General features: G+C 44.6%; 4 protein-coding genes across 13 annotated transcripts in view; 2 read left to right on the plus strand and 2 right to left on the minus strand.

Annotated features, from left to right (window-relative positions):
• MBTD1 (mbt domain containing 1) overlaps positions 1-9,366 on the plus strand; it is a 34,855-nt gene extending 25,489 nt beyond the window's left edge. For all 9 annotated transcript variants that reach the window (XM_050318952.1, XM_050318951.1, XM_050318954.1 and 6 more), the window contains one exon: positions 5,422-9,366. In XM_050318952.1, the coding sequence (XP_050174909.1) occupies positions 5,422-5,540 (119 nt within the window). In that variant the 3' untranslated portion in view covers positions 5,541-9,366. The remainder of the gene's footprint in view (positions 1-5,421) is intronic.
• A 574-nt stretch (positions 9,367-9,940) lies between these two features.
• Positions 9,941-12,653, minus strand: LOC126641849 (nucleoside diphosphate kinase). Its single transcript, XM_050318959.1, has 5 exons — positions 12,526-12,653; positions 12,134-12,266; positions 11,456-11,557; positions 10,617-10,729; positions 9,941-10,177 (listed from the first exon to the last, which is right to left on the minus strand). Exons 2-5 carry the CDS (start codon positions 12,260-12,262, stop codon positions 10,060-10,062), a joined length of 462 nt encoding a protein of 153 aa, XP_050174916.1. The 5' UTR covers positions 12,263-12,266; positions 12,526-12,653; the 3' UTR covers positions 9,941-10,059.
• Positions 12,654-13,808: 1,155 nt separating this feature from the next.
• LOC126641850 (nucleoside diphosphate kinase-like) lies at positions 13,809-17,280 on the minus strand. Its single transcript, XM_050318960.1, has 5 exons — positions 17,187-17,280; positions 16,608-16,740; positions 15,971-16,072; positions 15,530-15,642; positions 13,809-15,190 (listed from the first exon to the last, which is right to left on the minus strand). Exons 2-5 carry the CDS (start codon positions 16,734-16,736, stop codon positions 15,073-15,075), a joined length of 462 nt encoding a protein of 153 aa, XP_050174917.1. The 5' UTR covers positions 16,737-16,740; positions 17,187-17,280; the 3' UTR covers positions 13,809-15,072.
• Positions 17,281-22,624: 5,344 nt separating this feature from the next.
• Positions 22,625-23,211, plus strand: part of SPAG9 (sperm associated antigen 9) — a 61,371-nt gene continuing 60,784 nt past the window's right edge. The window contains exon 1 of one of the 2 annotated variants that reach the window (XM_050319011.1): positions 22,625-22,970. In XM_050319011.1, coding sequence (XP_050174968.1) covers positions 22,665-22,970 — 306 coding nt within the window. In that variant the 5' untranslated portion in view covers positions 22,625-22,664. The remainder of the gene's footprint in view (positions 22,971-23,211) is intronic. The other variant, XM_050319012.1, reaches the window with a different exon arrangement.

Consider the following 23,211-nt stretch of genomic DNA (forward strand, 5'->3'; position numbering starts at 1 on the left):
TGCTCCTTACCTCATCCCTCTCCTTCCACCTAATACCTCTGGGAGTTTCCTCCCATCTCTTAGAGTGTGACACAAGCACTAGAAAGTGAACTCCTCTTATCCAGTGCCACAGGAAGGAGACTTATTCTAGTGGAATTTGTTCTTCATTTCTCACTAACCTAAAGTAAATGTTGGCTATGGAAGCAAGGGAGAGCTTCTGGTAGTTTTTTGTACTGATTATTCAATACTAAGAAATCCTCTTAATCATCAGAAGATGAGAGAACAAGGTCATGAGCAGTTAGTTGGCTGCCTCCTGCGTGGGGATTTTCTAAGTAGGTTATGGCAACGAAAGTGCTGAGTCACAGGAAATAATACTAAAAAATTGTCTTCTGTGGCTTTTTCTTATTCAGCACTTGTAAAAAAAAAAAAATCATTATTTTTTAAAGGATTTCAGTTATAAAGCCGTATAACCTGCAGTGGTGCTTTTGTGGTAACATGTCGAGTAACCGCAGGTGATTAACGAGAAACTGTGCATGTCCTAAATCAGATTATTTTTAGCAAAGAGGGGTTATCTCCACACATTTCTCATGTACTCACAGAACAGCCCAGGATGTCACTGAGTCATTCTGCTGTGTATAATGTTGCAGATTTTTACTGCAGTGTGTCCCCTGCTTGCTGAGAGCAGGGGGAGAGAGTAGCATGTGTTCAGTGGGAAGGGGGACTGATTGCATTGTGAATGTTTTGTGGATGCTTTTGGGAATGCTTGGGAATGGCTCCCAATTCTGTTTCCAGTCAGTGTTTATTTCAGTGGGTAAGGTTTTGTACCCTATACCTGCTGCTCAGAAAAGAAAAATTCACTTGCTGCTGTGCAGGTGAATTCTTGAAGGGTAATTCTTGTGAGTTTGCTTAGACAATTAATTAATAATGAAGGGTGCAGTATCTCCTCGGATGGTCAGCTTTCTCATAGGTGTGTATATCAGAATAAGGTTACTGAAATGATAATTTGACCTTGATATTTCTGCCTAATCAAGCTCTGTAAAAGGCTCATCCTGAAGTTGTCTTGTAAGAAGAATATTTAGGCATGGTGGTATCTGTAGCATATATATAATCCATTTACTTTTTCAGGGCTAGGCTTTTGGTTGTTGTTGTCTGACAAGACTGAAGCATGAGCAGCCATAGTTTTGATACAGCTGAAAGCAGTGATGTTGTGTTACAGAGCTTGCATCCCTGATATCATAGAGAAATTGCCTCGGGCACAGAATGGGAATATCTTAGTGATAAAGGAGGAATGTGATAATAATTTGTATGGGAAATGCTTTTGCAACATTTTTTCATGAATGCAGTGTGTAATTATTCAAAGGCATTTTAGAAATTACTTTTTCTGTACAATTAAATGCTCATTTGTGTTTGTAAGGCACTGTAAAAATGGGAAACACCATTTTAAGGGAATTAAGAGCATGTCTTTTTACACTAGGATTTTGGAGGTGGTAAACTTTCTTTGGAGAGGATTATTTCCCCAGAATCATCCCTTTGTCTTTTAGTCAGAGACACTGAAACAACTGCAGTTTCAAACTGAGCCAGGATGTCTTTGAGTGCCCAGCCAGAGCACTGGGTGTGACCATGCAGTGTAGCTGCAGCAGAAGCAATTTTACAGCATTTATATGTCATTGATAGAGTTTGAAATAAGCGGGTCACGGTGTTAAACAATGCCCTTGAAGTCCTACCAGCCAGTCTCTAGGAATCAGGGACTAAACTGTGGCTGTTGAGAATAATATTCCCAATAATAACTGAACAGTGCCATGTACAGACCCTTGTTTTCCAGAAGGGGGGAACAGGAATCAGAGCCATTTCTTCGTGGGAGCTTCGCGTGGTCCGGCCTGTCATGTGCTGACTCATCAAATCTTTCTTTTTGCCTTATTTTTTTTCCTTTAAATTTTGTTTTATTTTCTGTTAGAGAGCTTCTCATTCTCACTGATGCACCATGTTACTGAGTTAATCATAGGAAAGGGTTTAGAACAGAGCTCCTCCTTTATAGGAAGGAGGCCGTGTTACTGTAGGTTGCTGAGAACCACAGAATCCCAGAGGAGCTCTGCAGGGTTTTAAAATGCAAAAAGTGCACTCTGTAAAACTGAATGGCAGCGTGGATTTGGGAAGATTTGTTGCAAGCAGGACATTAGTGTGGATTATCTTTTACTGAGATAAATAAGTAACTATAGACAGTGAATAAGGATTTTTGCCTTTGTATTAGAAAAGGCAGATACTGGGGAAAATATCTTCAGAATCTGTGTTACTTGAAATGTTGTGGGTTACCAAGATAGAAGATATATTTTAAAGTGTGTAATTGTGCATCTGTGTGAGGGAGCAGGGAAAAACTCTAAAATTCATTTCTCAGTAATAATGGGGAAGTAGCTTAAAATTTTGATCTCTTTTAAGGACACTTCATGCAATGTAAACAATCTTCAGTTATAGAAGTTCACTGCAAGGATTTGGCAGTTTTTTCTCTTCCCTTTTCTTAATGTCTATGGCAACATAATGTAGCTGGTAAACAAATTATTGTTACAATTATGTTGTAGCAATACAATCTGTCAGACAAACTGGATGATGCTCTCCCTGCACCACAGTTGCCAGGTTGATAGATTTAGCTTCAAATTTGCTTGATTACTCTCTTAAACTTACCTTAGACTGTGTAGGCTGCCGTATCAGCACTTTTCATTGCCAGTGGAATACATCCAGAAAGGTTTCTCTTGTCCATGTGTTATCCATTAACAGACTGGGACAGGGGAACCTACCTGCCACCTTTAGACCCTCAGGACAAATCTTTACTCTCTTCTGCAGATCTTTCAGCACTTCTCAAGGACTCCTTTAGTTTCACTTCAGCTTCCTCTTGGTCTGTATATGCCTTTTTGTTTAACAGTCTTTGATGCAAAGGAGGAGCCTTGTTTGGGAGTGTTCTAAGGTGTTTGCTTCTGCACAGCTGTTCTTCTCTTACTGCAGATCTACACCTGAATTGCATTTGTGTGGTGCAAAGACATGCCCAGTCTGAATTTCTGTGTCAGTAGATCTCAGAATTCCTATGGAGCTCCTGTGTTCTTTGGTTTCTGATACTCAGTGCTTTTCTGTGATCATCTGGGGGAATTTTCAGCATTCTGAGTTTTGGTGAGGTTGGACAAAGTCAGTTTTGTTGTGATGTAGCCTTGTCATTGCCCAAAGCTGTTTGTGTTTAAATTGAAACCAGCAAGACCACACACCTTTTCAGTCCAGGGAGGAGGAGAACATAACCCTGATACCGTCTAGTAAGTTCAGAACATGTTTGAGGTTGGCCAGAACAGATTAATTACATGCATATTCCTCAGCACCATCCACTGCCTCACGTTCCAGTAGCTGTAGGACGGATGTAGGCACAGCACAGGGGGTCTTTATATGGCTTGGAATGGAAGCAGTGTAAGATTAGTAACAAAACAGGCATCTGCTCTGAAACTGCTTGTCCATGGGAGATCTCAGTAAGGCTCAAAATCAATTCTTTCCCCTATTGTACTGTCATTAACACAGGAGACAGAAGGTTTCAGCACTTCATGTTGTTTGTGTGAAGTGGTTTTGCTCTCTGTCCAAGTCATGGTGCTGCTTCAGTGTCCACCAGTACGTGGCATTTTTCAGTCATTTGAAACGATCTTTCAATCACTGAAGTTCAACTGTTGGGCAGCTTCACTTTAAAAAAGAGCCTAAAGCCAACCTGGCAGAGGAGGAGACTGTTCCCAGGGACTCACCTGACCTCTGGACCATGTTGCTCCATTCTGCCTTGATATCTGGGGGCGTTGAATGTCGTGGCATCAGACACAGTCTGTTGTTTCTCCAGGGAAATCACTGAGACAATTTAAAAAGGGAGTACCTTGCCCATCTGCATCCCTTCTCCTTCAGTCAGGTGACTTCCATTAGTGCTCTCTATTCTTCTTTTCAATAACTTGGTGTGTAGCTTTCATAAGCTTTTCTTCTTTCTTTTAGTAGTTAAAAGCTGTATAACAGGGACAAATGAAGCACAGGATCGTTAAATACCTGAATGTCAGGGCTTAGGTTCAAGTTAGCCAGAGACAATCCAAGTCATGATGCAAGTCCTGTACCTGCAGGAGCTTCCTGCTGAGGGGAGGAGGAGGAGGATGTGCCTGGTGGCTTTCAGCTCTGTGTAGCCTTTGCTGAAGGTGTGAGCAGCACATCCAAGGAACCAGTTGTGTGTCTTATCACTTAGGCAGCACTTTGTTGTCCTCCACAGATCAGGAATCTTGATCAGAGCTGGGCATAATACAGGGAAAAGTATTTGAGGAGGAAAAAATGTAAGGAAGGGATCGTGAGCTGTGTAGGTGGGAGGAGGCATCAATTAAAGAAAGAAATGAGGAGATCTTGTTGGCATCTTTTACTACCTTACATTTTCAAATTTTATTTTTGTTTAGCAAAAGAGTTTGTTTCAACATAGAAGATGACATAGAACATTTATAAAGGAACAATCAAATGGCTTGTAAGTTATTGCAGCGCTACCAGTAGCAGCAGGTTTATGGGTTGGGTTTTTTTCTTTCTTTGCATATTTCTGCATTTCAGGGTACATTAACAATGTGTACAAGCTTTATATTCAGTAGTTATAAGCTTTAATACTCTTCGCATTCATTTGGTCATAGAGAATCATTTATTTTTGTATAATCAACCCTTTAACATGGGTACTGCACCTTTAATGAAAGTTTACACGTTTTGTTTTCAGTGTTCTTTTCATTGTGCTCATATTTTGGTAATTGTCACTATTCATTAATGAAACTGGAAAAGTAATTGTGGCATTATTGCTATTCATAACGTCTTTTTTTGTCTTAGATCTCATTTCAATTTTCTTTTGACAAAAGAAGAGAGAAGATGAAAACTGCAAAAAAAATGTTTTGCTTGAATGAAACACCTTCTGGGATGTTAAAATTTTAATGATGGATTGAGAAATCTTTGTTGATATTTTTTCTTGTCTTACATAGACTGTTTACAGTAACTGTGTTATTTAGTGTGAATTGTAGGTTGGAAATGGCCAACAGTTAATCTCATTTTTACTTTCATAAAAACTGAATAGGAAGTCAAGACTGAAGTAAGTGTTGTTCTGAGCAACAGTCAATACTGCTTTTAACCTGTTGTTACCTTCCTAAACCAGGGGTTTAAAATAATTAATTCTTGAGAAAACCCTGTAGAGAATCTAGTATTGTAAGTGATCTGTTGAAATTAGGGCACAACTTAAAGTTCAGTTTCTGATCAGAAAGGATCTGCTTTCTGTGGGATCCTGAGTGTTAAAGAATGGCTAAAAGGCAGAATATAAGAAAATGAGAAATCTGGGGTCTGTCCACAATTTCAGTAATACTAAGTAAATTTAAGGAAGAGTTGCACTTAATATTTTACACATCCTTAATGTTAATTTTTTATTTGTAGTGACTTCATTGCAGCTGAAGGAGGAGTTGCTGGATGGAGAAGAGTACAGCTTCCTTCAGGGAGCGTCCGACCAGGAAAGCAACGGATCTGCCAGTTACTACATCAAACAGGAACCATGAGGCAGCCTGGAAGAGTGAGAGGCAGAGGATTGGTGATAGGAAAAGAGCCTTTCTCCAAGTCTGACTGATGTTGTTCCCACTTGGATGGTGCAGTTCGGGTGACTGTGCCTGGGGCACTTTGCTGACTGTAGATGAGTTAGACTCAGTTCAGAATTTTTTGGAAGGGCGGGGAAACTATTTTAGTGAAAAAGATTTTTCAATTTATTAAAAACAAAAAAAAATGGACACTTTTGTGTTGTATTTGAAGCTTTTGAAAGAATTTTGTAATATTTTCAAGTTCAGATTTATTGTGCATTGTTAACAAGAACTGAAATTCTAATTTTTTGGTAAGATTAAAGTTTAATTAGCATGGTTGTGGGAAGTGGTTGGAGGAAGATATAGTTGCAAATACAAATGAACTGTCATAACAAATGAACCTTTTTGGTACAAGTTGGGAGACTTTTAAGACTCTTGTGAACTGCACTGGTCACGCCTCTGTTTTTCATTGTGAAAATAAGGCGTTTAAGCCCTAATTTAGAGGCATAAAATGTATGTGGAAGATAGTCCTGTAAAGCTCTACTCAGTGAGTAGCCCCAAGTGCAACGGAGCCATCACCTGAGGAGGATTTTAACTTTTCAAGATGTTTTTATTTAGTTTAAAATACCTTTTTTTTTTAATATAAGGTTCTGGTTTTTAATGTTCCTTAGGGTCCGATTCAGTGCCCATTAATATGAGTAGCCTTGTCGTCGACTGCAGTGGGCGCTGGATTGGATCTGCAAAGCTCTTGTCTGTACATGAATGTCTGTACTCTTGGAATGCTTCAGCACATGTTTACAGAGCCCTATGCCAAACTGGAACTTGAGAAAATTCCCTCATTTGGAAGATTAGTTTTAGCTCTGAATTTCGACTGAAGAAGCAGCTTAGATGGACAGTAACTAAGGACTCCCTTGGTGGAGGGAAGGAGCTTGTGAGTATTCTTCTGACTATCTTTTTCCATTCAGAAAGCCCTAGATGTTTCCTTACCATCTTAAATATTTATCTGTGGACATTCAGAACTGATGTTCCACGTGGTTTCAGGTGAGCTGAAAGGAGCCGTAATGTTATGGATTACAAAATTACTTCAGCCCTGCATAGCCTGCAATGTTCATGTCTTGCTGCAGTAGTGTAATGTGGGAGTTGAGACTTGAGAACAATATAAAATCATATATTTTCAGTATATAATTCACAAACTGGATTTGCTTATTGCCTGGAATTCTTGTCTCACATCAAGCGTTCCATAAGCCCCACGTGTTCAACTGTCCTGACTTTTACGAGGTCATATAAAAGGGTGAAAATGATGACCAGTAAAACACAAGGTGTTTTTGCAGGAGCTCTTAATAATTTGGATTTTCTTTCCATATTTTTAACCTTTCACCATCTTTGCAAATGATCTCATTGGTGGAGTTGACGAGTGAAGTGGTTAAACAGCCCTGCAGAGCTGTGACTAGAAAAATGTGCATCAAGAGCTTTAGCTTTTACCAGTAAGGTTCATTAACTTAACTCTCAGGAATTAACTGCATATGTTCTGTAAGTGCTTCTGGGTCTTCGCAGGTCCCCTTCAGAGCAGTACAATGATATCTGACTCTAGACCATAAATTAGGGCTTAAAAAAAAAAAAAAAAGAAATCCATCAAAGTTTTAAACATCTGTGTTCCTACAGCCTAAGAAATGCTTTAAGGATATCAACCCACAGAGCCCCAGGAGACCGTTTTTGTATATTGTTGTTTGAGCTTAAAAAAAAAAAAAAAAGTGCATAGAAAGTTGAAAACCAGCAATTTGATTATTTTCTAAAATATTGCTCTAACTTTGGGTACATAGTATTGGTGATATGCACAGGTTTACCTCATTCTATGCAAGAGGGGTTAATTATGTAAAGTTTTGTATTTACTACTGGAAGTAAAACGTCCTGTATAGTGTAGGAATGTCTGGAATTCTTTTCTCCCTTACTGGTAAAATTTCTTAAATAGCGACCCCTTTTTAACAGCAGCTTCTTCTACTGACAGAATCTGGTAATCAGATTAGAAGTATCTATAACTTCAGGTGGTAAAGACATTATAGCTCTCCAAAATAGCCATGAAAAGGACTTTGTTGGGCCTGGTAGACTTCAAATACCTTATTTCAGATTCTGACCTGCCTGTGATGTTTCCTTTGAACAGCCTGGATTGGAGAAGTAGGATTAGAGACCATAGTAATGACACTTTGAGCCTTGATTATGGTTTGTTCCCCCCACACCCCGTGTTCTCAAATTATTCCAGCTCTGCAAGCATTGATTTGGTTTGGTAAGTACAGCACTGTTGATTTATTCATTTTTGTTTTTTAAATGCAGCAACTTGCAGATTGTCCCAGTCAGCTGGAACAAGGTTCTCACAGTCTTGATTTCTTCTCTCACCAGCAGCTTCTGACTTCAGTAGAAAAACTTGCATCCATTTGTGTTTCATAATGGGGAAGGTCAGGCTGGAGTGAGGGAGGTGTATTGCCAGGTCACTACACCTTGGGTTCCTGAGTATTGCCCAGGCTCACCCCTGATTTCAGAGTTACAGTTGTCAAATGTCAAGAGGGAAAATTAGTCCTTAACACTTCCTGTGTTGAAGAAATGTGAGAATCTGTTTTGAAGTCTGTCAGTCTTTATAATATTCTTTTATTCATCAAACACTAAAGTCTGTGAGGTGACGTGTGTTCTTGGGTACCTGTGTGACTTCAGGAGTTGGTGAAATGTCTTTTGTGTTTCTGAATTCAAAATATGCCTGAACTGTGTAATTCTCAAGTACAGTGACACCTGCCCTAAGCAAACCGCGCAAGGAGCTGCCTGAAGTCCCTTGCTCAGAGAGGCTCAAGGAAGACCTGAGCGAAGTTGTGGAGGGGTCTCGGCAGTGCCCGTGGGCCGGGGGTGTCCGTGTGGCAGCTCCCTGGGTTTGCAAAGCACTCCCGTGGCTCTGGGCACTTTTACCTTGGCTTTAAGCTGTGGTGCTTGGCTAAGAGAGCAGCAAGTGCTGGACACCTGAAACCTTCAACGGGGTCGGACTGGTTTCTGCATTTGGCACAGCAGGTTTTTATGACCGTGAGGGTGGCACAAGTCCTGTCCCTTTACTTGGCTGCTGCCCCCTTTTCAATTGCTCCCAAATCTCTCTGCTGATCTTTGATTTTTATGTTATTTTACACACAACTCTAACCTGTTCCTTGCTGCGTCTGAGGAAAGCTACAGCAGTTTTTGATTCCTTGTTCTACGGATACTAACACGGGTTTCAGTGTTTGTTTGGTTTTTTTATTGTTGTTTTATGTGATGTGAATACCCTCCCGTCAATATTTGTACGATGGTGCTAATATATTTGGTAACAATCCTTTATTGGGAAGGGATTTTAAAAAAACTGTGATTTCAGCTGAATTTTTTTCTTCCTTTTGATTTTTGTTTTTCATATTTAAAACGAAAAGCCACAGCCATTTATACAAAAAAAAGGCATCAGCTTTGGCCCCTGGGAAAATGTTGGGGCGGGAATCAAGATTAAACAAATGGGGTTTTTACATCATTTCTGTATGTATTTGATATATAGATCAATATCTGTACAAATTTAATCTTTTATTTTCTTGGTAATTTGTGTGGTCAATGAGAGAGTATTTAAAGCTTTCTCATGCAATGTACATAACTCAGTGAAGAAAATGCTTTTGGAGAAATTAATGTTACTTTCATTTTTACGAGACTGCAGATTTTCAGCATGGATGTGAAAAGCATTAAAATTATAACTTTGTGTACAAGATGAAAATAATTCACTAAATTTGCCTTTTTTTACACAAAATAAAAATTATAAAAAGTCTTTTTCTGAATAGTGATTGTTTTGTTTAAAAGGCACTATTTGGCATATACATAAATGCACTCCAGCTTCTTTCTCTCAACAGAATGCAGATTAAAAAAATACTTAAAATATTTATCTTTTACAAATCGTAACTGGATATGTTGGTCTGACCACAAATGAACCATGTGAGATGCTGACCACAAGCTAAGGGTTTTAACATGAGATGGTGGCATTATATAAGCATTTAATAGATAGCAAGCTTTGCACTTGGCTCTCATTTTATTTGGTATTTATAGTTTAAGAAGGGAAACTGTGCAGTATCGATCTTTTTTTCCCTTAGCTCAGTTCAGCTGTGTTGGAAGCAGCTCCAGCCTCCTGTCAGCTCTCTGCAAACTGGCTTTGCCACTGCCGTGATTCCAGGAGCCTTCAAAGCAACTGCACAGGGCCACAACTCCCTGGATTTTTATTCTGATGTGTCTATACATGGCATTTCTGATTAAACTGCTCCTTCTAGGAGGGAAACACTGCATGTCTAAAATGACTTGTATGAATATCTGAGCGCGGGGTCTGTTGGAAGTGAATGCACCACAAGGAGTCAGTTCACACCCATTTATTGGACAGTCACTGTCAGCACTAAGATAACCGTGGTTGCTCCCAGGTCAGCAGCTGGAATGAGATGGTGCGTTAGAAGGCACAGATCCCTGCGGGAACTCGTCACTCGTAGATCCAGTCGTGGGCACAGGGCTTGAAGTCGATGAGCTCTGCGGGTTTGAACCACAGGTTGATCTCCTTCTGCGCGCTCTCCACGGAGTCGCTGCCGTGGATGATGTTTCTGTGGAAGGAGACAAACATTGCTCCCTGTAAAAACACACTTCGAGCAACGTCGTCATTCTCCACACGCAAAAACTGGGATGAAGCATCTAGAGAGCTGCGAGACTATTGCTTTTATTTCGGGGCCAGCGTTCCACCAGCCTCACTCTGAGAGCTAATTAGGCCTAGCAGGGTCATTAGGGCGACTGTTCTACACCAGCCCCTGCCTGAGCTTACGTGCTGCTCTGAGGAGGAGCTGGATTTCAAACAGAGTCACTTTTGTACCATTTTCTTAAGTAGCAGTTATGGATTGTGACCTGCAAATGAAATACCATCAGATGAGGGTATCTACCACTAATTCTGGCTTTCCAGATATAAAAGACTACCAACAGATTTCATGTTGGCAGTTAAACATTGAGTAGTAGTTGGTTTTGATCTCAATTAATGAACTGAGTACAAACCTTCCCACTTGAATGCAGAAGTCACCACGGATGGTACCAGGCTTTGAGTCTGCAGGGTTTGTTTCCCCCAGCATTACTCTCCCAGTTTTAACCACATTGAGTCCTTCCCATACCTTAAGGCAAAAAGACAAAACCAGTCCTGTTAATCCATGCTTATACAAAATATCAACGATTAATCTTTGCTAATAACATGCTCTCCAAAGAAACAGGGGCTCTACCACTAAAAAAAAAAATAAACCTTGCCTAGATCCTCTCTTAGGCCTGTAGGGGTGACTAGGGAAAAAAACAATATGAACTGGAAGTGTTTGTAAAAAGGATCATCAACATTGTTACTCCAGTCAAGATACTTTACCAAGCCTCAGACTTAAATAACGCACAAGGCCAACTCCAATGCCTTCTGTTTTGGTAGGATAAGGACATCCTGATGAGCTGTAGGTGCTCCTAGTTAGGTAGAGTCAAACCAGGAGCTGCTACTGGAGCAAGTACATTGTTTTCAGAGTACTGAAAGAAAGAATGACACAGAAGATGGGTTTCTGTGTCAGAGAGCCTCACCCTTTTTTGCCTAAACCAGAAGATTTTTGATGCAGAAGATCTGCTCTCAGGAATTTTGCTTAATACATGTTAAGCATTTTAATACACATTTTACATGTGCACTTTTCTTCTTGTTAATATATAGTAATTTCTTGACTGTCTTAATTTTTTGTTTCTTTTGCCACTCTCAGAACTGGGTGATTTGAAAAACTGTTTCTGTAACAGTATCTCTGAATAGTTTAAAAAATGTACAGAGCAAGACAAATTTATTCAAGCAAGTCATCTTTAACTAAAATCAAGCCACTTACCATGGCCACAATAGGTCCAGAGTTCATGTATTTAACCAAACCAGGGAAGAAGGGTCGGTCTTTCAGGTCAATGTAATGTTGTTTGAGGAGGTCTTCAGAGGCCTTTAAAAGGGCAGATGTAACATTAAATATCAGCATCTGAATATCGTATCCCAAGAGGTGTTACTGCTGTAAGACTATGGCACTGGTGACTGGGGAGTCATTAATGTTATCAACAGGGCTGCAGTGCTGTTGTGGGTATCCATGCGAGCTCCTAATGTAAAATTAAAGGAGTGCACGGCCCCTTTGTCCTTTGTGGCAGTGTCACCGTTGCGAGCTGTCAACATTATTTCTTTGCATTGCAGTGACCCTCAGCGATAAGCAGAGCACGGGCTGCCTGGGTGCTGTTACCCAACACAACCTTTCAGTCAAGGTCGGTCCAGCTCTCAATCGGGCTGCACCAAACCCTCTGGGCAAAACGTGCTTCCTTTGGACAGGGGGGAGATCCTGTGCTGGGCAGGAAGCTCGGCCTGAGGCACGTCCGCTATCGGATTGCCATTCTGATGCACAAAGAGCCGCAAAGGAAGATAATCTGTGAGTGCCCAAGGCAATCTGTGTGTACCCAAGACGATCTCTGTGTGCGCCCAAGCCCCTCTCCGGCAGGCAAGGGAAGGCGTTTGGGGGAATGCGGGGACTCACATGCACGAACTTCATGGCCACGAGCCGGAACCCTTTCTGCTCGAAGCGCTTGATGATCTCCCCGACCAGCCCGCGCTGGACGCCGTCGGGCTTGATGGCGATGAAGGTGCGCTCGGCGTTCCCAGCCATGGCCCTGCGGGCACAGTGGGGCGACCATCGGCCTCAAGGTCGCCCGCCATGGCCGCGCCGCCCCGCCCGCCGCGCCCACGTGGCACGGCGGCGATGGATGAGCCCCCCCGGCACCGCTGTGTGCCCCCGGCACCGCTGTGTGCCCCCGGCATCGCTGTGTGCCCCCCGCCCCGGCACCGACACCGGCACCGGCACCGGCACCGACACCGACCCGCCCGCCGCCCCCGCGGGCCCCCCGAGCGCGGGGCCCGGCCCGGCCTCACCGCTCCGGAGCTCCCGCAGCCGCTGCCGCCCAAGGAAGAGGAGGAGAAGAAGGAGGAGGAGGAGGAGGAGGGAGGGCGGCGGATCCCCCGCCCCGCGCAGAGGAGGAGCCGCCGGGCGAGCGGCGCTTCGGGGCGGGCCCGGCGGGGCGCGGGGAGCGCTTGGGAGCGCGCCCGGGAGCGCGCCCGGGATCCCGCCCGCCCGCGGCCGCCAGCGCGGACAGGGACGGGACGGGACGGGACGCGGTGGGGTGGGATGGGATGGGATGGGGTGGGATGGGACAGCGGGTCCTGGTGCCAATGGTGCCGTGCCCAGCGCTGCGCAACCTCGGCCGAGCCGGGGAGGGCTCTTGGCCGGGCTGTCCCCACCGCACCTGTCGCCTTCGCCTCCTCGAAAGCCGCCCGAGGGTTATTAATTTACAGCTGCAGCAGCGGGGGCTTTAAGCCTTCAAGGCACTGAAGCGATTGCGGATGTTTAACTAAATAATTTTTTTTTACTTATTGGTGCTGGCGCTGCCTTTTTCCTTTTTCAGGTGTTCCTGCGGTCTGGTGGCGGATGGTGCAGCCAGCCCAGCACGCCTGGAAAGCATATTTCTCACGGGAAAGTGGTGTGGGATCTGTTACCCAGGGAAGTTATCAGTGATTCTGCTGGGATTCAGGAAGATGAAGCTGAAAAACACAGATGTAAAACGACACGGTCCCTGTACGGTGTCTTAAGAAGAAGCGGGAAGGGTTGCTACTTTTTGTTATTAAACATTATGGTAATTTGCCCTTTACTAGTTTACAAAACACCTTTTCACTTCCTGAGCGAATTATAATCATACACAACCACTGCAGATGGGATATTAATGAAAAGCCCTTTGCAGTCCTTGTGCAGTCTCTAATTGATGGGACACTGACACTGCACCTGCTTGGGCACCTCAGCCATGCAGGAATGTTGCATTTCCCTGAGAGATGCTGACCTCCACCTCCTCCCAGCCTCATCACATAAAAAATACTAATCAGCAGCTTTCTGACAACCCCCACATCCCTCGATAACCTACATTTCTCTATTTTGTAGTAATCAAATCAAGAAAAAGAAATCTCAAGTAACCTTTCAAGCAAAAATGGAACTAGACACTATTCATCTCATGCCCAGGTTTGTCATGTACTCCCTTTCCTCCAACATTTAACTTCAGTATTTATCTTCTATAACAGTGAATATTTTCAGAAGAGAAGCTCACAGCCTCACCTACATACTTAGGGAATTTGTTTCATCTCCATATACTCATTGATAGAAGACAATGTAATTAAAATATCTTTTTATTTCACTTAAGAAACAGCAGATGTTTCGTTTTGTACCATCTCTTTTTTAGTCCAACATACATTGCACAGTTCATTATTTGAAACTCACCACAGGGAAAAAAATCATGGGATTCGAACAACTAATTCCATGAAACACTTGCTCTTAGTGAATATAATGTTGCAGGTAAATAAATACATAATATCAATTCCAACTCCTCCTCATCCAGTACAACCTCTGTTGTTAAAAGTTCTGCAAGAGGACGACGTTTTTCTCTGATAGAAGCAGACACCTCTACTGAAATACTTTCAGCATTATTATGACTGTGCTTCTTTACATCATTAAATTAATTCAAAACAATATTGCCAAAGTCACTTCTGAGACATTTCATCCAAGGACAGTTTGCTTTGTAGTTCCAACTACTACGGAAAGGACACGAATGAGAACAAACCTAAATTATCAGACCCTAAATTATCAGCTGTTCAGCCAGCAAAGCAAACATCACTTATTGCTCTGTGCAGTGCCAGGGGGCTGCTGCAGTGAAGGGGTTGAAGGTAGATCTCCCTCATCCATCCTCACATTAATCTTCTTTTTACATAAAAGGGCATTTCATAAACCCTGGCTGGTTAATCTTTCCTTAAAATGCTAAATAAATCCCATGTGGGGGGGGTGTGGGGTGGAAAAAGCAAGTTAAAACAGCGTTAGTGTGGAGGACAGTTGTTATGTTAATCAGAGCTGAGCTCTGTGTATGGGCACAGAGCGTTTTGGGGGGAGAAACAGGTTTTTTTTTCTGCAGCTGTTTTGGGTATGGGGCACACACGATATCAAATTCAGTCCTCAGCATCTGGACATGTTAGCAATATACTCACATACTACCAGCTGTCCTTTAACATTTAAATAAAGTTAACTGCTAACACCAAGCCATTTACATGTTGAATTATTGGATAATTTTTTAACAAAAAAAAATTTTTTTTTCTATTTACCAAAATACTCTCTATGGCTATAAAGTGTTCCAGGAAAATATATCTTTTTCATATGCTCTGTGTTTTAATCTCATATCTCTCAACCCCAGAAGCAGCTTCTTTTAAAAGTACAATTCCATCTATAACTTCACAGCTTTTAAATCAAAGCAGCAGTAAACACTGACTCTACTTAACGTTCACAACAACAGAGCAATCTCACAGATTTCTGAGGTTTCTACCAGGGCTTTGGAATAGCTAAAGGCTGGCAGCTGCTCAGGGGCTGTAGGGATATCAGAGGATGCAGGCTCAGTCATAGATCCACTCATGAGCGCAGCTTCGGTAATCAACCAGTTCTTCAGGAGTGAACCATAAATTGATCTCCGTCTCAGCACTTTCCACAGAATCACTTCCGTGAATGATGTTCCTGGGAAAATAAAAGGTGGATAAAAGAGTAAGAGAACCCTCAAACTCAAAACAGAGCAAGCCTCTTGTTTAGAAGTGGTTTGCATTAGGGAGAGGAGCTTTAAGCATCTGTACAGCTGGAGCAGGCACAGCACAGGCAGTCCCAGCTTTGCTCCTTATTTTTGTCAATGGGGACAACCACGACTCAATTTCCATCCTTGGAGCATAACATTACTTGGGCCCAGGGAATGGCAGCTCCATGGGTAAGACAGAGAAGGATGGAGCACAGTTCCTCCATATATCATAACAGAACACTTGACATTTATTGTCTTTGGATGATATCAAGAGTTTTAAAGCATACCTTCCAACTTGAACACAGAAGTCACCACGAATAGTGCCAGGCTTGGAATCGAATGGATTAGTTTCTCCCAGCATCACCCTTCCTGTCTTAATCACGTTAAGACCTTCCCACACCTTAGAAGGAAAAAAAAAAAAATCCATTGAGATTATTAAACCTTAGCAGCAGATGCTTTCCTCAAGAACACAGGGCTGCCCATCATGGCAAAAGTTACCATCTGAATATTTGTTTTAGTGAGACATATTTTATCTCCAATTTTTCTCTCAGATTCATGACATTCATGCTGATATTCTCCTCTAACAGCACATCTTCTTAATTATGGTATTTGAATCTAGGTTTTTAGGTCCTTTCAAAAGAAAGCCAGAATTCAATAGGTACCAGAACCTCACTGCAGGTAAGACAAGCAGTGTTTTTGTGAGCTGAGCTTCACTGTCAGGGACTCACCATGGCCACAACAGGTCCCGAGTGCATGTACTGCACCAGCCCATCATAGAAGGGCCGGTCCTTGAGGTCGATGTAGTGTTCTCTCAGAAGGTCTTCAGAGGCCTGCGTTAAAAACCAGCCAGACAAACAAAAAAAGCTCACTGTAAGAACTTAAGAGCATAGTGAAATCACAGAGATTAAGCACAGAGCGCTGGTAATCCGGAAACTTGCACGCACTTCAAATTTCCGAATTTCTAGCATCTTCCTTGGAGCAACTTCTGGCCTATATGAATTTGAACTGTTTGCTTTAACCACAGCTGAGCTTAGAAAAGTGTCTTCTGCCAGTACAGATGGTTTATGTGACCTGGGATTTGTGGAAGATATTCAGAGATATTTATTAGGCATGGGATGCACCTGAAATATTCTCTTCAGGCTAAGGACATCAGGTTACTAAAATTAGCATGCTTAGCATGCCTAAAGCATTTAGCCAGAGCTGGGAACTGGAACTTTTCCAGAAACACCCAAAACAAGGCTTCTCAAAATTTCAGGTTTAAATATTCTGCAGGCTACATTTGTTGGTCCAGCATGCTGCTGCTTTATTTGAAGGCTTCAGGTGATATGAAACAAAGGGGAGACATACCAGCTAAGGAGAGCTTACATGTATTAATTTCATGGCCACTAGTTTGAATCCTTTCTGCTCGAAGCGCTTGATGATCTCCCCGATCAGCCCCCTCTGGACGCCGTCGGGCTTGATGGCGATGAAGGTGCGCTCCTCGATGGAAGCCATCGTCCTGAGGAGGGAGAGAGGGAAGGGAAGTCGTTATCCCAGTCGTTATCCCAGGAAGGGCAATCCCTGCCCCGTGTCTCCCGTAACATCGGCTGCATCTTAGGGGCAGTAACCCACGGTCCCCGCCGGTCGCTGCACACAGGTTTTCACAAGTGCTGCGGCAGCGAGTTTAAAGCAATTTTCCCAGTACAGAAACAATTAGCCAACATTAGACTCAGTAAAGCTCTGAATGGAGTAGAAGCTGAAGACCGTCACGGATCCACCTCCCAGCGCCGTGCAATAAATAAATCCACACAGGCGGTGTTTTCAGCGGGAGGAACCCGCGCGGCCGGAGGGCTCCGCGCCCCTGCGCGGGTGAGGAGCGCGGACACACCGCGCGGGGGACTGCGGGGATGCTCCGCGGGGATGGGGGGTTGGGGACACCCTCCCGCTGCCCCCTCCCCATCTCACCCGCTGGCGGTCCCGGCGGCTCCCGCAGCCCGTGTCACCCGCTGGTGGCTTTGCCACCGCTTTGTCTGCGCGGGGACCAGCCCGGCTTAGCCCCGAGTTCCCCCCCCGCCCCCGCGGTTGCCATGGGGACAGCGCGGCCTCCCGCCTGCAGAGGACGCTGCTCCCCCCCCTCCATCGCCCCCACCCGCGTCGGGCCCGCCCCGCACCCGCCCAGGGCTTTTGGGGTCTCCTGTTCCCTGCCCGCCCCGGCCGGGTCACACCGGCACCCACCGAGTGTCTGATTTCCCCAAGCCGGGGATGTCAGGCTGAGCCCTTCCAGCTTTTCATCCCCTTTTTTGATCCCGTTTTTTATATAACGGAAGGCATATAATATTACCTCAATAAAAATCTCATTATCATACTGTTCTGCCCTAAGCTTCTGCTTTAAAGAAGGCCATTAGTTTTATTGTTGTTGTTGTTGTTTTGCTGGTTATACTACATCATTATACCGAATAGTATTATATTTGATACTGTATTAGCTCTCTGAGTCAAAAGACCTTTCATCAATTTGACAACTGAACTGTTTTGCCTTTAGCGTTTTGCTGCTTTTTGGAGAACTGAGGATAAAGCATCTGGACGGAAATCCGTGCTTGTCCTGCTTTTGTTTCCCAAACTGGGATGAACTTCCTTGGCTTCACTCCCTGGCTCTTCTTGAGAGCAAAATTTCCCTTCCCTCTGGGTAGGACTTTGCTGCTGTTTAACAGGGAGAAGTTCAGCTTTTTGATAGCATGGATTTCCTTATTCAGGATTCCCTTTCTTTGCCACATTCCATGACACATCCATGCGTTACTTTTAGTTCTGGTGGGAGACTCCAGATCTGACATAAGTACCTATTCAAACAACCTGTTTACTAAGATTCAGGGGTCTTTTTCCCAAGTATGATCATAGTATGATGGACTCATTTTTCCAAGATGTCTGATTTAATAAATGATGTTTTAAAAACATTGTTTATTTTAACAAGTCCCCCTTGAAGTTATTTTGGACTTAGAATTTCTGATTATTCTCCTGACAGTGTCAATCCACTATACACATAGTTTCAATACACGTTTATTTGAGATGTTTTATACTACTAAAACTAATGCTCTAATCCTCACTATGGCAAAATAATACTTAAACATAAAAAAAAGGTCTCTAGAAACAGGATGTTTGGAAAAATATGAACTTAAAAGCAGCAACAGGACATCTATTTACAGCCTTGTTAAATCTATGTCATTTAATGATTAAAGCTTAGGACTTGCCCTAAGGTGGGCAAGCACTATTTCCAGCTTTACCATAGGTCTGCTCTGTGATCTTCGCCAAGTCTTTTAACCTCATTAAATAAGGGTCATCTTTGTCACTTTTGAGATTAATCCATGATTAACAGAGCAAGATGTGCATCATGTGGTACATGAAACACCACAGAACTTAGGCTTCCTTGTTATTTTTACTGTATAAATGAGCAGATTTATTGCTGGCTGAAAGTTCTACCAGATCACAAAATTACATTGACATTTACATGTTTATATGAAATGTGAAGAAGCAGAGTCCACACAAAGAATTTCCTAAAAACAGGCTGATCATGGGAGAGAAGTAAACCCCTGTAAAGTCCTCAGTGAGTGAACAAAGTGTAATTGCTGAGCTCAAACCATTTACATGTTACTTAAAACTAGCAGAGTTTTTTTTTAAAACAGGTTCGAAGAAAAAGATTGACTGTGAATGTCTCCAGACTTCAGAAGAATTTAAACATAATTCCTAAACTTGGGTGGTTTTGTCCCAGCTGTGCAATGATCTCAGCTCACAGCCTCTGTCTGTACCACATTTGGGTGTTCTCATTTTGTGCTGTGCCCCTCCTGCTCCTTGTAACCAGACTCCTCAGTCTGACATGTTTTGTTGCTCAAGGCTTTACTACTCTTCTTTTAGCTGAAGCTTTTACCAAAATTTCTTCCTCTGTGTGAAGTGCCAGGTAACCTCTTCTCACCCCAGACTGATCCAAGGGCTTATTTTCTTCCCTGGTAAATTGCAAATCAATTTACTTTCAAATTAACTGTTATTTCTAGGGATAGGTAATGTGATTTTTTTTTCTATTATCCAGAAAACTTATTTATTTGTCAGTCAGTTCTTGCTACGAGAATGTGGTGGCATTTTACTCTGCTAGTTACAACATGCAACCACCACTTTCAAGCTACAAAGACAGTTCTACCAGATTTCTTTGTGCTATTTCATATGCTTGATTCATTTGCTAAATTGGCAGGTCATCAAGGTTCCTTAATCTCCTGGAAAGAAACTAGAATATCGTTCCATACCACCTTCAATTTTTAATTCATCCCTGAGTTTCTGATCTCACACTGACTGCAAGGTGCACATCATAAAACGTGATCACTGTGGTAAGACTGTCAATAAGATACATTTTTACACCACTTAAACTCCCAGGTGACTTTTCTGCTCTCCATCTTTTTAAATACTTCATTATCCCACACTAGAGAACCCCCATATGACTAGAAAAAAACCCCAAATGGCCCCTTTACCTGTGCTCGTCAGTCTGACTGCAACTGAAGTGGCAACAGCAGCCTGTTCAGTGATGCACCTGCTCTGTCTGGGAAAGAAAACCACATCCATACATTTTGCTGATAGAGACAGGATAAAAATAGCATATCCTCAGAGACCCCTTTGCTAAAGGCTGTCAGCAGACACCTTGACCCACTTCTGCCGTCTGTCAGAACACACGTCTTTGAGACAACGTATTTGTGCCTTTTGCCAAGCAGGATGTCAGTGGCTATAAACCCTGCACAGACAAAAGGATCTCTGCAAGATTCCAGGGGATTGGTGCTTTTATCCTCACAATAATCTGCAGTTGTTTAGAGCTGTCCTCACGTTGGGCAGAGTTACACAGGAACAACGTGGTGAGGTGCAGGTTAAGAGTTCACGGCACAATTAGCTGTGGCCTGCCCGGGGGGGGGCAGGATGGAGTTCCCTCTCCACCTGGGCTGTTTGCAGCCTTCCTGCAGGATTTATTCAGGCTCAGGAAAGAAAAAACACTAGTCAGTAACTGCTACCCCAAGGGCTCTCAGTGCCTCCTACAACACAAACCACCGAGGTGAACGAGAACTATGCATGACCCACAGGGAGGGAGAAATCCCGAGGGATGGCTTCCCACAGCACTCCTGCAGCTTTAATCTGTGGCAAACAGCAGGAAAACATGGAGGAGTTGCAGTTTTTCCTCAGTGGACAACTGCTAAAGAGAAATAGGGAAAGAGTAATATCTTCATAGGAATCTTTTCCAATAATTTAAATGAAAGTTTCACTCGAGGAGATGTATGAAAGCACACATTGTCTTTTTAGAATTATTTTTTAGCTAAAATTATGTAAATTTTTGGTCAGAATTGAAAGACAAACAGCTTTACTTTTGTTGTGATTATAAATAAATTTGTATTTTAACTGGCTGCAGCATGTGAAAATATTAGCTTAGGAGGATGATGTCTAAACAGAACTCAGAAGAAATCAAAAATATGGGGCTGAAGTATTTTCTTCTTTGTCATTCCTGCGCAGACTCACTAGCTGAGTACATAAAAGAGATCACAGCACATGATTTAAAGCACAGTTTCTGTCTTAAAACCATCCCAAATGATAGAAAACACAGTGCAAACCTCTGCTGCTCTCCAGTGGAACTGAATGCAATCACCACACTTGAGAGTTCCATCACTTCTCGAGCTTTGGCACTTTTTAAAACACTCATTTCTTTGTTCCAGGGCTGCTGCCTGGCCAGTGGATTCCTCAGCTCCCTGTACATGGAATATCACTTAATGAAAAACAAGGATTTCCCCACATTTGAATTGTATGATAGAAATTGTGCCAGAGGGGGGTTAGGTTGGATATTAGGAAATGTTTGTTCACTGAGAGTGTGGTCACTGGCACAGCTGCCCAGGGCAGTGGTGGAGTCACCACCCCTGGAGGGATCTGAAAGACGTGCAGATGTGGCACTTGGGGACATGGTTTAGTGGTGGCCTTGGCAGTGCTGGGTTAATGGTTGGAGCTGATGACCTTTGGGATCTTTTTCAACCTAAATTGGATGGTGCTGTGTAAAATGAGGGATGTGAAGCAACTCTGAAACTTTTCAGTCTCAGTACTTTGAAATTTAACCTGAATGTCTAGAACAGCTCACGCTGTTCCTCGACAGAACACATGATCCAGAATGGAATTCACTGTTCCAAATCCTAGGAAAATCAATCTCTCTTAGCAAGTGCAAGGTGTCTTCTAATCTCTGTTACTGCTAAGAAAACAGGATTTCTGATATTGATTTATCCGGAGACCTTATTAGAACTGAAAGTCCTTTTTGCAGTCAGGACCAGCCAATACAGAACTTCCAAGCATGGCTTGCGAGCTGCAGAGCCCCAAAATCCGGGGCCTAAAATCCTATCTCTGCCAGTCATCCCCCGGTGAATCACTTGATCTATTTATGCCTCCGTGGGCGCGATAAACAAATACCACCGCTGCCATGGGAGCCGCCAGACGGCACCGCCTGGCATCTCCCACCCCAGCTGGGAGCTCTGCCCACGGGCAGGGCTGCTCTCTCCGGTGACCTGGAGCATCCTGGCCTGCATCAGGAATATCAGGAACAGTGTAGCCAGCAGGAGCAGGGCAGTGATTGCCCCCCTGTACTCGGCACTGGTGCTGCGTTCAGTTGTGAGCTCCTCACTTCCCAAAGGACACTGAGGTGGTGGAGCGTGTCCAGAGAGGGACAACACGGCTTGTGAAGACAGCAGAAAACATGAGGAGCGGCTGAGGGAGCTGGGGTTGTTTGGTTTTCAGAAGAGGAAGCTCAGGGGAAACCTCATCGCGCTCCACAACCACCTGGAAGGTTGCAGTGATGTGGGACCTGGTTTCGTCTGCCGTGAGAGGACAAGGGGAAATGGCCTTAAGCTGAGACAGGGGAGGTTCAGATTAGATATCGGAAAAAAACGTTCCCACTGTCCGTCTGTTCTGACATCGGAACGGGCTGGTGGTGGAGCCACCATGGGAGGCGTTCAGGAGGTGATGGGTTTGGTGGTTTGGGGGTTACAGCGGCAGTGCTGGGTTGATGGCTGGACTGGACGACCTTAAAGACCTTTTCCAACCTTCATAGTCCCGTCACCCCGTGCCCCCCGATGTGCCCCGACAGGAGGGGATGGCCCAGCCCTGCTCGGCTCCAGGCGGGCCCCTCCCCCGTGACGTCACCGCACAGCACCGCCCGCTCGATGACATCACCGCTCATCCCCCGCCCCGCGTGACGTCACGCCCAGCACAGCCCCCGCCCCCTCGTGACGTCACGGCGCGGCCCCGCCCGGCGCGGCGGGTGAGGTCAGAGGCGCGCGCCGCTGCCGCCCCGGCCGAGGCTCCGCAGGAGGGGCCGGAGCGAGCCCGGAGCGATCCCGGAGCCGCCGCCGCCGGGCCCCGCCAGGGCCCCGCGCTTCCCCCGCCGCGGCCATGGAGCTGGCGGACGGCGTGGTGTACCAGGAGGACCCCGGCGGGCCCGGCCCCGCCATGATGTCGGAGCGGGTGTCGGGGCTGGCGGGCTCCATCTACCGCGAGTTCGAGCGGCTCATCGGGCGCTACGACGAGGAGGTGGTGGCCGAGCTGATGCCGCTGGTGGTGGCCGTGCTGGAGAACCTGGACTCGGTGTGCGCGCACAGCCAGGAGACCAGCGTGGAGCTGGAGCTGCTGCGGGACGACAACGAGCAGCTGCTCACGCAGTACGAGCGGGAGAAGGCGCTGCGCAAACAGGCCGAGGAGGTGAGCGCGGGGCGCGGGGGCGGCGGTGCTGCCCGATCGGAGGGCGAGGGAGAACCGGGGCCCGGCGAGGGAGAACCGGGGCCCGGGAAGCCCCATCCGGGGCTGGGCGAGGGGCCGGTGCCGCCGGTGACGAGTTGAGGTCGCGACGCCGCTCCGGGAGGAGGAGAAGGAGGAGGAGGAGGAGGGAGCGCCCCGTCCCTGCCCGGTCCGAGCGGCTCGGCCTCCAGCGGGACTCGGGCAC

Source organism: Myiozetetes cayanensis, unplaced genomic scaffold, assembly GCF_022539395.1.
Source record: "Myiozetetes cayanensis isolate MyiCay16 unplaced genomic scaffold, myiCay2020 scf22, whole genome shotgun sequence".
Classification (NCBI taxonomy): Eukaryota; Metazoa; Chordata; class Aves; order Passeriformes; family Tyrannidae; genus Myiozetetes; species Myiozetetes cayanensis.

What these genes read in the sequence shown, in the direction of transcription:
- LOC126641850 (XM_050318960.1), bottom strand. Translation starts at nt 16,736, where the DNA reads ATGGCTTCCATCGAGGAGCGCACCTTCATCGCCATCAAGCCCGACGGC. An exon ending in TGGCCATGAAATTAATACAT is followed by an intron (nt 16,073 to 16,607) that starts GTAAGCTCTCCT and finishes TTTTTAACGCAG; the next exon opens with GCCTCTGAAGACCTTCTGAG. An exon ending in CGGGACCTGTTGTGGCCATG is followed by an intron (nt 15,643 to 15,970) that starts GTGAGTCCCTGA and finishes TTTCCTTCTAAG; the next exon opens with GTGTGGGAAGGTCTTAACGT.
- LOC126641849 (XM_050318959.1), bottom strand. Translation starts at nt 12,262, where the DNA reads ATGGCTGGGAACGCCGAGCGCACCTTCATCGCCATCAAGCCCGACGGC. An exon ending in CTGGACCTATTGTGGCCATG is followed by an intron (nt 10,730 to 11,455) that starts GTAAGTGGCTTG and finishes TTTTGCCTTAAG; the next exon opens with GTATGGGAAGGACTCAATGT. An exon ending in TTCTGCATTCAAGTGGGAAG is followed by an intron (nt 10,178 to 10,616) that starts GTTTGTACTCAG and finishes CTCCTTCCACAG; the next exon opens with AAACATCATCCACGGCAGCG.